At 38.3% G+C, this 15,907-nt stretch overlaps 1 protein-coding gene across 1 annotated transcript; it reads right to left on the bottom strand.

Annotated features, from left to right (window-relative positions):
• Positions 1-8,854: 8,854 nt before the first annotated feature.
• Positions 8,855-15,309, bottom strand: LOC109467321 (alcohol dehydrogenase [NADP(+)] A-like). Its single transcript, XM_019765265.1, has 10 exons — positions 15,170-15,309; positions 13,910-14,074; positions 13,425-13,541; positions 12,709-12,786; positions 12,311-12,427; positions 11,858-11,955; positions 10,947-11,040; positions 10,667-10,750; positions 10,265-10,347; positions 8,855-9,364 (listed from the first exon to the last, which is right to left on the bottom strand). Exons 1-10 carry the CDS (start codon positions 15,236-15,238, stop codon positions 9,322-9,324), a joined length of 948 nt encoding a protein of 315 aa, XP_019620824.1. The 5' UTR covers positions 15,239-15,309; the 3' UTR covers positions 8,855-9,321.
• Between the last annotated feature and the right edge of the window lie 598 nt (positions 15,310-15,907).

Here is a 15,907-nt window from a genome sequence, read left to right as displayed (position 1 = left end):
ATTAAAAAATCAACACAAAACTACACCAACACTGTTCAGGAGTAATTTACTTGTTTGGAGAATTAAAGTTTAAACAGCCAAAGCAGTAATTTGTGGGCAAAATCTGCCATCCAAAAACACAAGGGTAATTTTTTGGCTGAAAAATTTCACTCCGTCAAGCTATAGGTTGGTCTGATTACATGTAGGAAGGTGAGTGTGACATACTGTGTGAGTCAGAACTTAAAGGGACACAAGAGGTTCAATAAAATCTGTCATTATGTTAAAAAGTATGTCTGAAAAGTGATTTCTAACACTTAGTTCGCTAGTCCATCGTAGTTTAGAGCACAACTGGCCATTTGAAGTTGGGGATAGCGCCTAGCGTTCACAAAGACTGACGCCATACCTTCGCAATGACATAATCGCAAAGTTCTTAAGTACCAGGTCAACGTTCAACTATATATATCCATTCTTGATGCTTCTCATCCGATGGTGGAAAGCGGTGGAAGTTAATCGGCTTATCTTTGCTATTCGGAATTTCCAACCGTTGTTATTGCACACTAGACAAAGCGGCATGATGGAAAAGAAGGAGATAGTAACAACAAGACAGAGAAAAGTACCGAAATCGAATATGCATCGAATGTGCGACGTTGACATAGTTCTTATTAAGAACTACGCGATTATGTCATTGCAAAGGTATGGCGGCGGCCGTTGTGAACGTTAGGCGCTGTCTCCAAATTCTAACGACCGGCAGCGCTCTTAAGTACGATGGACTAACGAACTAAGTGTAGAAATCACTTTTCAGACATGCCATGCATAAGGCCACACCAATTTAATTTGTTGGTTCTCGGATTTTTTCAGAAAAAATATGAAGCGACAGGGCGAAAAAAAAAGGTTTAGGCATCCTACTATAGCCCCAAAAGGTACGATAGGAGCCATGAAGTCAACACAAAAGGATGGGTTCATATTTAAACAATGAATTTTGAACTTTTAATCAAACCACTGTATTGATAAATGGAAAAACTGGAAAAATTGTAACAACTACAAAGAAAAGGACTTTCCTCAACTGTTGAAGGCAAAATTATCATTTTTGAGTTGATTCAGAACCAGAATTTTTTTTTTTTGCAAATCAGAAAAAAATGAAGAGGCGCATCCGAGAACTACCGAATTAAATTAGTGTGGCCTAACATGATGACATTTTATCGAACCTCTTGTGTCCCTTTAAACACATACAGAAAGAGAGGAATTGTGTTTTGTCATGCAGTGATCAGGAATCAGCAAAACAAAACTACACCTATTTTTACTGACATTGTTCTTCAAGCTTTTACAATTTGATTAAAGATAAACTACCTAGCTAACTTCTGTGACTTAAATGTGGGCTACATTTCACGTAGAAGTAGAACCTTTAACTTTTTCAATAGAGATAGGCTGGTATTGAAGATTACCTGTAATTTTTAAGTATTGAATTGCAAAAGCTGTGGAAGACGAAATACACTTTATCTCGAACTGTTCATTGCATAAAATCACTCCAAATGAAATGTCTTTTCAAACCTCTACAATTTATCCCAATTTCTCTAAACTTCTCTTCTTGTATTCTTCTTTTAACTAACCTAAAACCCACAAATTTTGGAAAAAGTGGGACATTACGTCTTCCATGGTTTACAAAATACAAGTCAAACCCTTCAGACGTAGTTTTAGACATACATGTAGCTATAATTTTATAAAATTACCTCGTTATTACGTAGATTTTACGTAGAAGTTATTATGTACTCTGTTTCAATATCTTTGTTATTTGCAATTAGCCTTTGTGCAGGAAGTTACAATAAACTTATCATTAATGTCTCAACCTGTCTGTCTATGGTATTCTTAAGTTACACTTCCTATATTGAATTCCGACACTCAAATGCAGGCTACATTTTTAGTAGAAAGCTTACTCTGAGTATTAACATGATGATACAATGTATAAACCTCTCACTGTAACTGTCTGTTTTCAGATTCAAGCTCATAAGAGGAGCAGTAAGAATTCTGTAATTACTAATTTAGGTTTTGTTTTATACGGTGCACCCAAAAAAAATATTCCTGCACCTAATTTTTTAGGTTGGGTGCACCAGTGCACCTATTCCCAAACATGCATTTCAAGCCCTGGTTTTCAGTTACCTATTAGATATATTACCTAAGAAATGACTACAGTTGAATTTTAAGCCACTTGAAAGAATGTACAATCATGTAATCTTCTTGAATGTTTCAGAATGTAATGTTTCGCAGAGACAATAAAGTGTAGGGGAAGGAGATCCGACTCACTGTAACTCAAGATCTCTCTGCAGTTTTGTTTATTGTTAAACTACCTAAACTATCTATGAGTATGACATAATTAATGTTTAAAGTGAAGCTTCCCTTAATTTAACTGTACTTAACCCTTGCATTAATAAACAGAATGCACTTTTCTTTTGCTGATTCCTTATTACTCAATTCCTCTCTTCCAAACATCACACACAGCTTACCTGTAGTACATTCACACTACAGAAAGAAAGCACAACATTGCCTTTTATATTTTCTGTACAGAAATAGGACATGTCTCCAACAATCATTATGCGACCAAAGTATTTTCCCTGAAATCCACTCCATCAAGGACAAAATTGTACTGATTATATTACGAAGTATTGTGTACATCAGTCACAATATTGATCCTATTATTTAAATTCTTTGTGGAATATCTTGTGCTTTTGTAAATTAGGCCATGTTGATTTGATTATACGGATGACATTTACGTGTGCAAGAATTTTCATCTGTTTCCAAAAAAAAAGAGTCTTCGACAATACTGTAAATCATACAAAATGAGCGAATATATGTTGTATGTTGCAAAAAAAAAGGATTACAAAACGATACTAATGTCATAGAATCAATTCAGGAAAAGAAGAAAATGTGAAGAAATGAAAATAAAGAGTACACCAAAAAGCAGTTACTCAAGCAACTGGATATGATTTTGGAATTTCCAAAATCATGTATCGTATTACCTGGATGTCTAACCTTCATCAACGAAAATAAAGAGTATTATTATTCGCCATACCATACTCTTGTGTGTTTAGTCATTTGTTCAACCATTATTAAACCTTTTTTTTTGCCAAACTTTTTTTTAATTCACACGCTCGTGTCAGTTTTGGGGTCCCAGAGGATCCATATAAAACATCCATATAAAACAATCTAATCAACATTGACTTATGTAGATAAACATAAAGATTAATTTTACTATTACTAAAAATGATTTTGCTTTTTTTTGTTCTGTTGCACCTATATTTCAGAAACGGTTTTAAAAATGGGTGGATGTGGATCATGATGAAGAGAATATCAGAAAAAGCAGTTTGGTCACAAATGCTTCTGAAAACATATCCCATTGCTATACAGAATGAAACAATAGACAATATTACAAGTGCTCTCTTCAATAGGAAAATGTACTGTGTTCTCCGGCATATACAGTAGCAATAAAATACTGTATCAGTCACAACCTTAAACTAGATATTAGTAAATGTGAACTCTTTCAGAAATGACAACAAATAGCAAGAAGGGCTAGTTTCAAGAATGGTACTAGAGATTAAAAATTCAGAGGATCGCAAACATGCCCTTTCCCAACATCTTTCATTGTCATTTTTAGAGGTCTGCATGAGAGGTCCCGATCACGCTTCGCGCTGAATTCAACAAGGCAGCGACCACGATTTACTCTTCATTCGTGCTGTTCCACTTTGTTCAGACTTGTTCCACTTTGAATTATACAAACTTGAAATGACAAGGCGCAAAATTCTGCAAAGCATAGACACTTCACTTTTACTGGCTGGACGTTTTACACATATGCACGGATTACGTTTAACATTATTCAGAACGACCCGGCTTCGCATCATGCAAAACTTAGACGCCCAATTACGCATTGCGGCATGCAGACCCCATTTTTGAAAGAGTTCTATAAATAAAGCAAACTCACAGTCAAGTCCGATGTTCTCTTGTCTTGTAGCTGATGACAGGTCCCTCAGAAGCACAGGCAGGTCCTCCAGGAATATAGACTGGTACACAGAATAGCTGACAGGTCCCACGGCACATACAGGAGCATGGACAGGTCCCACATGGTCAGGAATACAATATGAGCTTCCCAAACCTAGGATGTAAGAGAAATACACATTCAGACCAAATTTACTCACTAAAAGTATCAATGCACAGAACATACACGTCATGAAACAAAATACATCATACATTGTCATATTCACAACATTTGTTACAGTTCTAAACCGAGAACAAGTCATATTATATAGAGTATACCGGTAATGCTTATTTAGTGGGATAAAAGAAGAACACAAAATTACTTAACATTCAGTCAAATGTCAACAGGATGTATCATGACCAAACAACAATCACATAAAAATTCATCTCACATAACATCAAAACAATCCATATGGCAAGTTCATACACATGTTGACAGAACATTGCCAGATACAACATTGTACTATCATAGCCAACAAACATACAGCATCTGAAGCAATTAGCAATGTACCACAGTCTAAAACAGTAACAACACATGAAACACATTTCATTTTCAAGCACAGATCATGTTGACAGAACAAAATACAATGTGATTTGACAAGATTCTGAATTCCTGTAAAACTAAAAGACAAAATTTTATGTAAAATAAATAAATACAACAAAGTAAATCCATTTTCAGGGCTCGAAATTAACAGTGTCCCGATGGCCAGTGACCACTAAAATTTAAGCCGGGACAACTAAAAATACAACTCATTTATTCGGGACATTTTTGGGACAATAGAAAAATAATAAACACCAGAATGTCAGCCCTTCTTTTGTTTGGCTCCGGAAAAAGCTCCCCAGAATTTTCAATTTAGTCTGCAATTATAGCGCGCCTGGAAGTCAGAACTTGAGCAAAATAAAGCTGACTTCAAGTTCACTTCCTGAAAAGCAGGTTTTTACAGTTCATCCTCACTTTGGGACAATTGAAATTTATTTTTGGGACAGTGCTCGGACAATAGGAGAAAATGTTAATTTTGAGGCCTGCATTTTATAATCATCAGTACATCAGGTATCCATACAATGACTTTACCTACTAGTAGTGTATCTATGTACATCCAAAGTTGTCAGAACATACATTGTATACTAGAGAGGCCGACATTTGCTTGGGAGCAAATACAGCATATTTCAGTCCATCTCCCTCCCACGCAAAAGTGGACTATTCCAAACTTACCCCAGTGTAAAACTGGCAAAGATTCTCAAATAAATGAATTATATAGTAGCTATGTAATTGAGAACAAAGATGCAAGAGCAAGCACATTGAATCTCGAAAGCTTTACCAGTCTTATTACAGGTATGCAAATACTAACAATGATGAGATTTGATACATTTTGAAGGTCTTAGGCACATAAAATTGAATGTGTGGGTCATTACGCAAGACTTACGTGCAATGTGACCTCAGGTAACCCGCTATGGAACACATGTTCCATGGCCAAGGGCAGATGGAACAGGCCATTCTTTAGATAGAACATGGAACGGGTATAGCACTTTTGGCCTTTTTTTTGCTGAAAATAGCCATTAAAGTCCCCCAAATGAGTCATTTGGAAGTGGTGTATGCCAAATATGTGACTGCTATTCTGAAGACACATCTTCAAGGTACCTTTATACCGAATTTCAGATCATTTGGTTGTAAAACCAGGGCTCAGGATCCAAAAATCCATTTTTTGCCAAAAAATGCCCCAAAAAACCTTCATAAAAATTTTTCAAAGGCATGTATCAAAAAAATGAAAAAAACGCCTGGGGGTATTCGCCCACTCTACCTCCATGCCAAATTTCAAGTCATTTGGCTGAATGATGGCGGAGTTGAATCCCTTTGAGTGTTTGGCAGGAGGAGAAGGAGGAGGAGAAGAAACATCAGAGAACACAATATATTTCATCCATACCATGGTATGGACTGAAATATAATAAGCACTTTGTCAAACACTCATTATTGAAGAAATAAAGTGGTCAAGAGAATATTATCCATTGTATTCAGGTTACATAATCAAATAGAAAAGGTAAGCATTCAAAAGAGAATCCGTTCGAAAGTTGTTCAAGAAATTCACACATTATATATAAAGTTATATTATTTATAAACTGTTAAAACAGAAGTAAAGAACTGTTCATAAAAAGTACTTGTGACGTTCTGAAACCATTTTCACTTGAAAAGGCCATAGATAAACGTCAATAATGTCGAGTTATCAAAAACATTCACAGTGATATTTACTGCAGGACAAAAATTCAATTTTAAAGAGGCAAAATAAAAAATATTACCTACAGTAAGATAATAGAGTAGAATGTCAGCAATATTAATTTGGTAACGAAGTTTATATCAAGTTACAGGACGAAGCATAAAAATTAAAATAAAATTCGTCACCATGAGTGTTATTTTTATGCAAATCAATCTAGTCCAGGTGCGCCCTCGTGTATGCCACACCACAATGCTTTAAAAACTCGGTCATATTTCTGTGGTGTTACGGCGTCTTTCCAGGAAAGACTGTTCCAAAGTGGTCACAAGGATACAGAGAACAAAGTTACGCACAACTCACTTCCTAAAACAGACGTTTCTCGTCTTCCAAGGACGAAGTTTTAGGAGGTTTCTCCCGCTCCATGTTCAGCCGCCATCTTGGAACTTCTGAGTCCGCATGGCCTACTGTGACTTATATTTCTGTGGTGTTACGGCGTCTTTCCGCACAAGACTGTTCAAAAGTGGTCACAAGAATACAGAGAACAAAGTTACGTACTACTCACCAGCTAAAACAGACGTTTCTCGTCTTCCAGGGACGAAGTTTTAGGAGAAATTTCTCCCGCTCATGTTCAGCCGCCATCTTGGAACTTCTGAGTCCGCATGGCCTACTGTGACTTATATTTCTGTGGAGTTACGGCGTCTTTCCAGGAAAGACTGTTCAAAAGCGGTCACAAGAATACAGAGAACAAAGTTACGTACTACTCACCAGATAAAACAGACGTTTCTCGTCTTCCAGGGACGAAGTTTTAGCAGAAGTTTCTCCCGCTCCATGTTCAGCCGCCATCTTGGAACTTCTGAGTCCGCATGGCGTCATGGGTAGTTCCCACCTGTTAGTCCTCAGCCAACAATTTGAATAAAGATAATGAAATCATTTCTCATTGGAAACTCGGGTTTTGTCTTTTTAATCTTTCTTTTTGTAACATTTAAACAGAAACTGTGGCGTCCCACTGGGTAGAACATTGATGCCAACACTCTTTTGAAAGGGAAATAGAAGGGCATGTCAAAATGTAATAGTTAACCAGTTCAAAATTAGTAGTGCAATGCCTGTCCTTGGTGCTGAACGCCATCCACACATAGCCAAACATTCCTTTTCCTGAACACTGGCTAGAAACAGCCAAACAGTCTTGTCCCTGGTCACCATATCTGGATAGTGGAATGCCTGTCCTTGGTGCTGAACGCCATCACAACATAGCCAAACATTCCTTGAAATATTAAAATCACATTTTCTTGTGTTGGTACAAATCATTATGAAATAAAGTCCCAATTCTGTATCTAGTGTTGGAAGTTAAAGCTCAGTCTTAATTTCATATTTTCTTGCTATTTGTATCAGGACAACTTGCCTGAAAAATGTATTTCGAGCCCTGAGCAAAGTCTTCGAAAGCCAAAGACGAAGATATGAAAAAACAAAAACATATACCGGTAGACTTTATGGTTTTGGTATTCTACCCATACCCTACATATTGTTTTGATATCTCATGCTCTGGATATGCTAGGGTCATGAGTTTTGGATGGTAGGTAGCTCTTGTGCTCTGGAACAAGTGATGATGGCATTTGAGGTACACTTAATTTAATATATCTTGTCCGTACATAACTTTAAATATATGTACACAGCAACGAACAAGATCCAAGTGATTTTAACTTCACGACTTTCCTATCTGCTTGAACCAATACAACAAATAACATAAAAATAGTTGAGAAGTAAAATTTTATTTTGAGTCACAATAGAAGATATTTATGCAACAATTTTTCCATGATTCTATTTGTTATTTTAGGATCTTAACGGTCTTATAAGCTTTCTTATTAATATTGCTCTATTTCATGACAAAATAGATTATAATTCTCATATCTCCTAATTTGCATGATTATTGATAAGTCATATCCTGACATTCAGTCCAGCTCAAAAAGGATGAAGCCACTAACTTCAGTGCCCAGACGTAGCCTTCTTGCCTTCCATTGAGCAAACTCATTTTTAAAAAAATACTGAAATAGAAAAGTTACATCATTTTATAACATTCTTTCATACAAAAGACATTAATTCAACAAAAGAGGGACAGTTCATTTTGTACATTTCACTAGCAGCAAATAGCACACATTGGAATCAGTTATGAAGCTCAGATACTGTTTGTAAAAGACTGGGTGGTTCCATCCTCCCATGGCAGGGGCAGTGGCTCCGAATTCCTTCTCCACCCCTTACCCCTGCCGAATAAGCCCGCATCTTCTACTCGGCGACCCGATTCCAGGGACACACTCTCAGCCAATCACGTATCACAGAGAAAATCTTCAATGCACTTTACATTAAATATTTATGAGCTGCGCTAGCTATCGGAACCAATCATGTCGGCTCTTACATCGGCTGTTCAGTGACAAATAAAAACAAACATGGCGTCGTCTTGGGAAGAGAACTTTTGCGATGCAGGCCGCTGCGGGCGTCAGCGGGGCGCTAGCGTGTGCTGGAGGCTGCGCGCGGATCCCGCCGAGCACGGGGAAGGTGTCGGCGCGGAGAAAAGAGGGGGCGGCTCGGTGACTTTGCCCCGCACGGCCTCCCCAACGGGCTAGTCACCGGGCGGCGGCGGAGTCGCCGGCGGGGAGGGTGACGTCCCGTCCCCGCCCAAGTCAGAAATGGGGTCATGCCAAATAAGGCAAGCTCATGAAAATATTAATATTCCTGGGGTCGCCGAGTAGAAGATGCGGGCTTATTCGGCAGGGGTAAGGGGTGGAGAAGGAATTCGGAGCCGCTGCCCCTGCCATGGGAGGATGGGTGGTTCATGTTGTCAGCAGAACGTACTGCACCTGCGCAAACCTGTAATGTTGTACATAGCACTTCAGCAAGCGTCTCATGTAAGGTTGTATTCAAGCATATAATGTTAACACTCCGTCTGTGGTTTCCAAATGTTATGTTGGAAAAAATATTGTCTGCAACAGGCAAAATTCTGATGCAGACAAAAAAATCCAATGAAAACCGTAAAAAATTGGGTTTTGCGCTGGCGCAGTATGTTCTACGGATGTGCTGGGTGGTTCATGTTGTCCACACACTGAGTCCATGGTACCGTGGCCTAAAATTCTTCACCAAAGGGCCAGTGTGGATGTGTTTTACACCTGAAAAAGAGGAAAAGGAACAGCATATGTATATTGCATTTTTGTTCCAATGCACCCATGTAACATTATAGTTTCACATGGTGGACAGTAGTCAGAATTTTAGGCAAAATTTACACAGGCACACAACAGCAAAAATTACAATCACTTAATCTATCAATTAAATGATAATGCTACCAAATGATATTTGCCATACATAAAGTGCTAATAAAGATTAACCTGAATTTTATAAATATCTAATGTAAATTAGATCCAGAAAATGCAGAATTCAGGCATCATGTATCATGATGAAAAATTGACCAAGCATTCATAGAAAGCTGAATAAATAAATGGTTTTTATGGTCCAAACAGTACCCGTGCAGTCGCGGCCTTATACGGCAGAATTGATGCAGGGTATCACATAATACAAATCACAACAATTACAACAATCAAATAATACACATGATACACATATTTGTTTCACAATTTTTTTTTTGTGGAACTGTCGCAAGGGTCTGTGCGGCTGCCATTCGGCGCCACAAGGTGACCTCAATACGGCTTTCCCCAACCGAAGTTAGGTACCCATTCACACCTGGGTGGAGTGAGGAAATTCGTGTTAAGTGCCTTTACCAAGGACACAAAGTCGGGCGCATGTCCAGACATGCCCCGGGTACGACTCGGGATCGAACCCGGGTCTCCCGGTTCACGGTCGAATGATCTACCACTACACCACCCGACGCCTGTACCAAACCCGGACGTGAAAAATCCGGGTTTGGCACAGGCGCAGTATGGTTTGTCGATATGCTTCTTGAGACTATTTTATGTCAAAACATATAAAGGTGCAGGAATGTGGGATTTTTGGAAGATAGGAGTGTTCCCATCATTGACTAGCAGTTTGCTACTGTAACAAGAAATGTTACTTACCTGAGAAACCAAACAACTCGTGCATTCCTGTCAAGCTGGTTAATGGCTGACATGTCATCTTCACTCAGCTCAAAGTCAAAAAGCTGTCAAGGGAGAAGAAAAGAAATACATTTGTACTTAGGACATTCACTGTTGTGACACTATACACAAATCTATTTACTGTTATGACATGTATCTGGAAGGTTTGCTTTCCTCTACTCTTTTCACAGTTATAGTGTGGTGGGATCTTTAACATGCTTCAGGCGTGGTTCTCCTGAAACACAGGGCTTCAGCTTTAGGTCCTATCCAAGACAATGTCCGTGGACTGCTAGGGATTCGAACCCAGAACCTTCAGATTCTGAGTCTGAGTCATATACCTTAGCAATAAGGCCATATTGCCATTTTTCACCTGCCATAGCTCACCTGGGAGTTCTCTTGTATCCTTGCAGGATTGACACTCTTAGGAACAACAACCACATTCCTCTGCACCTGCCACTTAAGGCACACCTGTCAGAATAAATGAAGGAAGGAAGGATGAAATGAATGAAGGAATAATGGAATGAATGAAGGACTGAATGAACAAGGAAGGAATGAAAGAACAAGTAAATAACAAGTGAATGAAATGCTAGTTACTGTTTAATAACAGTGCAAACTAATGAATGAATGAATGATTCTTTTAGAGAGAACCATATTAAAAAGTCACCTGTGCTGGTGTCTTCCCATGTTTTTTACTGATCTCCACTATTACTGGGTCTTGCAAAAGCATGTCTACTCCATGATCTTTTGCCTCCTTCGATCTGAAAACAGAAAGAACTAGAATGGTAACATTTGCAAAGCAAATGCATAATGCTTAGGCCACACCAATTTAATTTGTTGGTTCTCGGATTCGCCTCTTCATTTTTTTCTGATTTGCAAAAAAAAAAAAAAAAGATTCTGGTTCTGAATCAACTCAAAAATGCTCATATTTTGCCCCCAACAGTTGAGGAAATTCCTTTTCTTCCTAGTTGTTACAGTTTTTTCCATCTATCAATGCAGTGGTTTGATTAAAAGTTCAAAATTTATACTTTAAATTTCAACCCAGCCTTTTTTGTTGACTTCATGGCTCATATTGTAGCATTTGGGGCTATAATAGGATGCCTAGACCTGTTTTTATTTTATTTTTTTTCGCCCTGTCGCTTCATATTTTTTCTGAAAAAATCCGAGAACCAACAAATTAAATTGGTGTGGCCTTACCTTCACATTGAAATGGTATACAGCTAAACAAACTACTGCTCTGTTTACTCTTTACTAAACACATTGACATATAATATTATATGGTGATCAGCTCCTCAATCTCTGCCCTGCCACTTGCTACATAATGTAATCCAACACCACAGGGTGTCTGCTACAGCACCAGTTACCATGGTGACAGACGTCTGGTGCATGTCATTGACCTTATTTGTTTGAAGAAGAGAATTAACAGAGCAAAAACTATATATTTTCATTCTACAAAGGTAAACATATAATGCATACTAAACCTAACATCACTTTTCATATGTCCACCAGGAGCCCTAAGGCCAAAATGTAACATAGGGCTTAACACACTACAAAATGTCAAAAATTCCTAAATCTTACCCTGGTCTTGCTAATGGACAGTAGGCCGTCACTACGATATCATTAGCCCTGCAGTATTCCAGTAACCAGTGGCAACCAACATACGGGTGAGACTCGACCTGAAGACAACAAACAACAAGTTAGCTTCATGGATGAAATGATTTGATAACCTAGTTATCCAGTAATTTTCCTAAAAAAACTGTACAGACTTTTTCCTCATGTTGTTCTTCCAGTTTGATTTGATTTGCTCTATTGAAATTGTAACAATACTAGTACAATACACGTGGGACACAGGCAGCTGTTGCTGGTGTTGTGTCCCACACATAGGAACAAATACAGGACAGACAATACTCATTTTCAAGTGAGTTAAGTGAGGAAAGTCGTGTAATGTTTTACATTTACTTTCTTAGCAAACCTACAAATTGATGTTATACACCAGAGAAACGCTAGGAGGCGCTATAGTATAACCCTTACTTGATTGACAACTGGTTTGATCCTCCCATTGGTCAGAACCTCCTTCGTCTGCGAGATGTTGAAGTTGGACACACCAATGGCCTTCACCAGTCCTGCATCCACCAACTTTTCCATTGCCTGGAAAAGGAAAGAAAAGGACATCATAAATAAGTGCATAAAATAGATTTTTTATCAAGCATTCACGCCTAATAAAAAAGTAATATAGCATAATTATAATTATGATTGTAATTGACTCATAATCTTATGCAATCAATTTTTAATCACATACAATCAACAGTCCATTACTAATTAATTATTAATTATTGATTTATTGACTTACATGTATTGATGATCCGTAAATAATGTTATTATGAGTTAATATGAGTTATTAATTGTTATTGATTTATTATTGATATGACCTTCCAGGTTTCCATATAGTGGATGTCAAGTGTGACAGGCAGTCCGTTGTCATCTACAGGATATAAGTTGTCTCCTCTCTGTAAACAAAAAACAACAACAACATGTTAAGTAAACAACATCAAACCAAATCAGTCCCTAGTGCAGTGAAGAAATTTTTAGATTGTATAATATCATTGATGCCAAGCCTAAAAATGCAGACCTTGTATTACACTATGGAGAATGGTTGTTAAGTATGCTATGTCATTTAAGTTTGAACAGGCTACAAAAATGTATATAATAACTAGAGAAGTAACATTCGCAAAGCAAATGTATAATGTTTACCTATGGACATGGTCTGCTCTGTTAATTTTTACTTTAACACATTCACATACATGTACTACGAGTATATGGTAACAGGAGTAGAGCAGACCATGAAATTGCAACATTATGTAACTCAACACCAGGCACCATGGTGACAGACGTCAACAAATCATGTCATTGGCCAGGTCAGAGGTTAGTGTTTGGAACAGAAGAGGAGGAAGAAACTGCTATAACCATTGAATAAATTGCCAAGTGGAACCAGGCAATTTTTGAGGTGGTTATAGCAACTTTACAAAAGTTGGCAATTTTCAAGAAATTACCAGGCCTTATGATACTCTATTACACTTCTGGGCAGGTCATTGAATATTATTTGGATCATAAATGCTGATTTAGACAAGACTGAATGTGAACATACAGCCCAGGCTACAGGACAGTGCATGAGGTACAGGTCCAGATAGTCTAGTCCCAGGTTGCTTAGGCTCCTCTGACAGGCTGGGAGGACGTCATCGGGATGAAATCTGGTAAGCCACAACTGAAAAACAAAAAATTATTTTAATGACGTTGTCCCAAATCATGAGCATGAAGATAGAAGTATTATATGAACAGGATGAAATTGGTATAAATATGTTTCTCTGTAAACAGCATAACTTGAGAAGTTGATATTTTGTTTTGTAGGTTATTGTATGTAGGCAAAATGAACTAATGATACTTTTGACATTCTAAACAATACACACAATGAAAAAAGTTTGGGAAGCTTTTGAGACCCACTCTGTCTCTTCTTCAAAAAGATCTCATCTGATTAACTGATCATATTATAGACCTCCTAGCAGCTTTCTAAGGTAGTACAGCTACTTGAGATATCTTGCATTCTGGACATGTTATAGTCATGATTTTTCACACCTTGGTTGTGACAAATACTTCCTCCCTCTTTAGCCCGGCAGCAAAGTTCTCCCGGAGAGCTTGGCCAATTTCCTTCTCGTTTTCGTAGGATTCTGCAGTGTCGATGAGTCGGTACCCCATGTTGAGGGCTGTTTTCACGGCCTGGTAACATTCATTCTCTCGAGCCTGGAAAATTTTACATCAAAAACATCCAACTTACATGTAACTTTTAACTTACATCCTACTTACTTGTAATACATGTATTAGGTTTCACCCCTGAATGCAATGTTCTAATGCCACTATGTTCCAACACCACTATGTTCATACACACTCAATGTGTGTTAAGTTCCAAAACACATATAAATTCACCCAATCTGGTACACAGTATGATACATTCCATGAATTATTGTCATGTCCAACTACCATATCTGCTTATGTAACAGTTAGGCCAATTTTTGTACATTTTATTCCATAAGCGAGAACACATCATCAATACATGACCATATGGTAACTCAAATACTGTTTTGATAGTAGTTTGTAGTAAAGTTTTGTAGTATTGTTGTATTACTGCCATACATTGTACCTTGTAGGATTGTTGAGCAATAAAGTTCATCCATTCATATATTCCAACACCCCTATGTTCAGACATCCCTATAGAGTTCCAACTCTCCTATATTCCCACGCCCTTCATGTTCAGACACCCCTATGTTCCTAGCCTGGTTACCAAACCTATTATAGCTCCCGAGTTCTACATCCTCTCCTATTTGCGGAGAGGATGTACACATCTGTGTCCATAATATCACCAGGGTCCATATATAACTCGGGAGCTATAATAGGTTTGGTAACCAGGCTACTATGTTCCAACACCCCTATGTGCAATTTCAATGTCTTGTTAGGCCAAACCAATTTAATTTCTTGGTTAACGGATTCGCCTGCTACATTTTTTTCTGATTTGCAAATAAAAATTATTCAGAATCATCTGCAAAATGCTCATATTTTGCCCTGAACAGTTGAAAACAGTCCTTTTCTTCCTGGTTGTTACAGTTATTCCATCTTTCAATGCAGTGGTATCATTAAAAGTTCAAAATTAATTGTTTAAATTTTGAACCAGCCTAGTGTGTTGACTTCATGGCTCCTATCGTACCATTTTGGGCTATAATAGGATGCCTAGGCCTGTTTTTATTTTTTTTTCACCCGCCTGCTCCATTATTTTTCTAGAAAAATCTGTTAACCAAGAAATTAAATTGGTGTGGCCTTATGCACAACAAACAAAAAACATACCTTCCATGTGCCCAGACCTAACAGTGGCATGGACGTCCCGGTACACAGTCTCACAGCAGGCCAGCTCATGTCTGAAACTCGCCGCAACTGTCTGCAACCCAAATCTGAAGTTCATAGCAGCTTTGTTCCAGCTGCTAATATGTCAGCTATTTGAATAAATAAGATACGTGTGTAGCCCGCTCCCCCACTCAGAGCTGTGAGTTTCGAAAGTTCAGTTTAGGATGTGTAACAGGTCATGACAACACACCCGGCATCACCCCGACCAATCTAATCTGGACATTGCTCCGAAATTGGTACATTCCTCACAAAATCGGACATTCCTCAATGTTTGAGCGTACACTCCTCCAGGTGAGCGGACGTTCCTCCAGTTTTGAGCGTACATTCCTCCAAAATCGGTACACTTCTCCGCGTGATTGGATATTTCGCCGACACCCCCGCCGGCCCGTGGAATGGAGGAATGTACGCTCAAAACTGGAGGAACGTCCGCTCACCTGGAGGAGTGTACGCTCAAACCTGGAGGAATAATGTCCGATTTTGTGAGGAATGTACCAATTTCGGAGCAATGTCCAGATTAGATTGGTCGGGGTGTGCATACGATTTACCTGTCCATAGCACAATCAACCTTAACTGTGCTGGAATATCTTGCTGAGTAGCGTCTTATTTTGCTGAAAAGTACTCACACGTTCTGTAGCAGACGACTTTTTTTTACCCGTACGCGGCCATGTTGATGATGATGAT

Source organism: Branchiostoma belcheri, unplaced genomic scaffold (assembly GCF_001625305.1).
Source record: "Branchiostoma belcheri isolate BF01 breed outbred unplaced genomic scaffold, Haploidv18h27 scaffold18, whole genome shotgun sequence".
Lineage (NCBI taxonomy): Eukaryota > Metazoa > Chordata > Leptocardii > Amphioxiformes > Branchiostomatidae > Branchiostoma > Branchiostoma belcheri.
The sequence above is the reverse complement of the archived record's forward strand: the minus strand, read 5'-3'. Positions and strand labels throughout refer to the sequence as shown.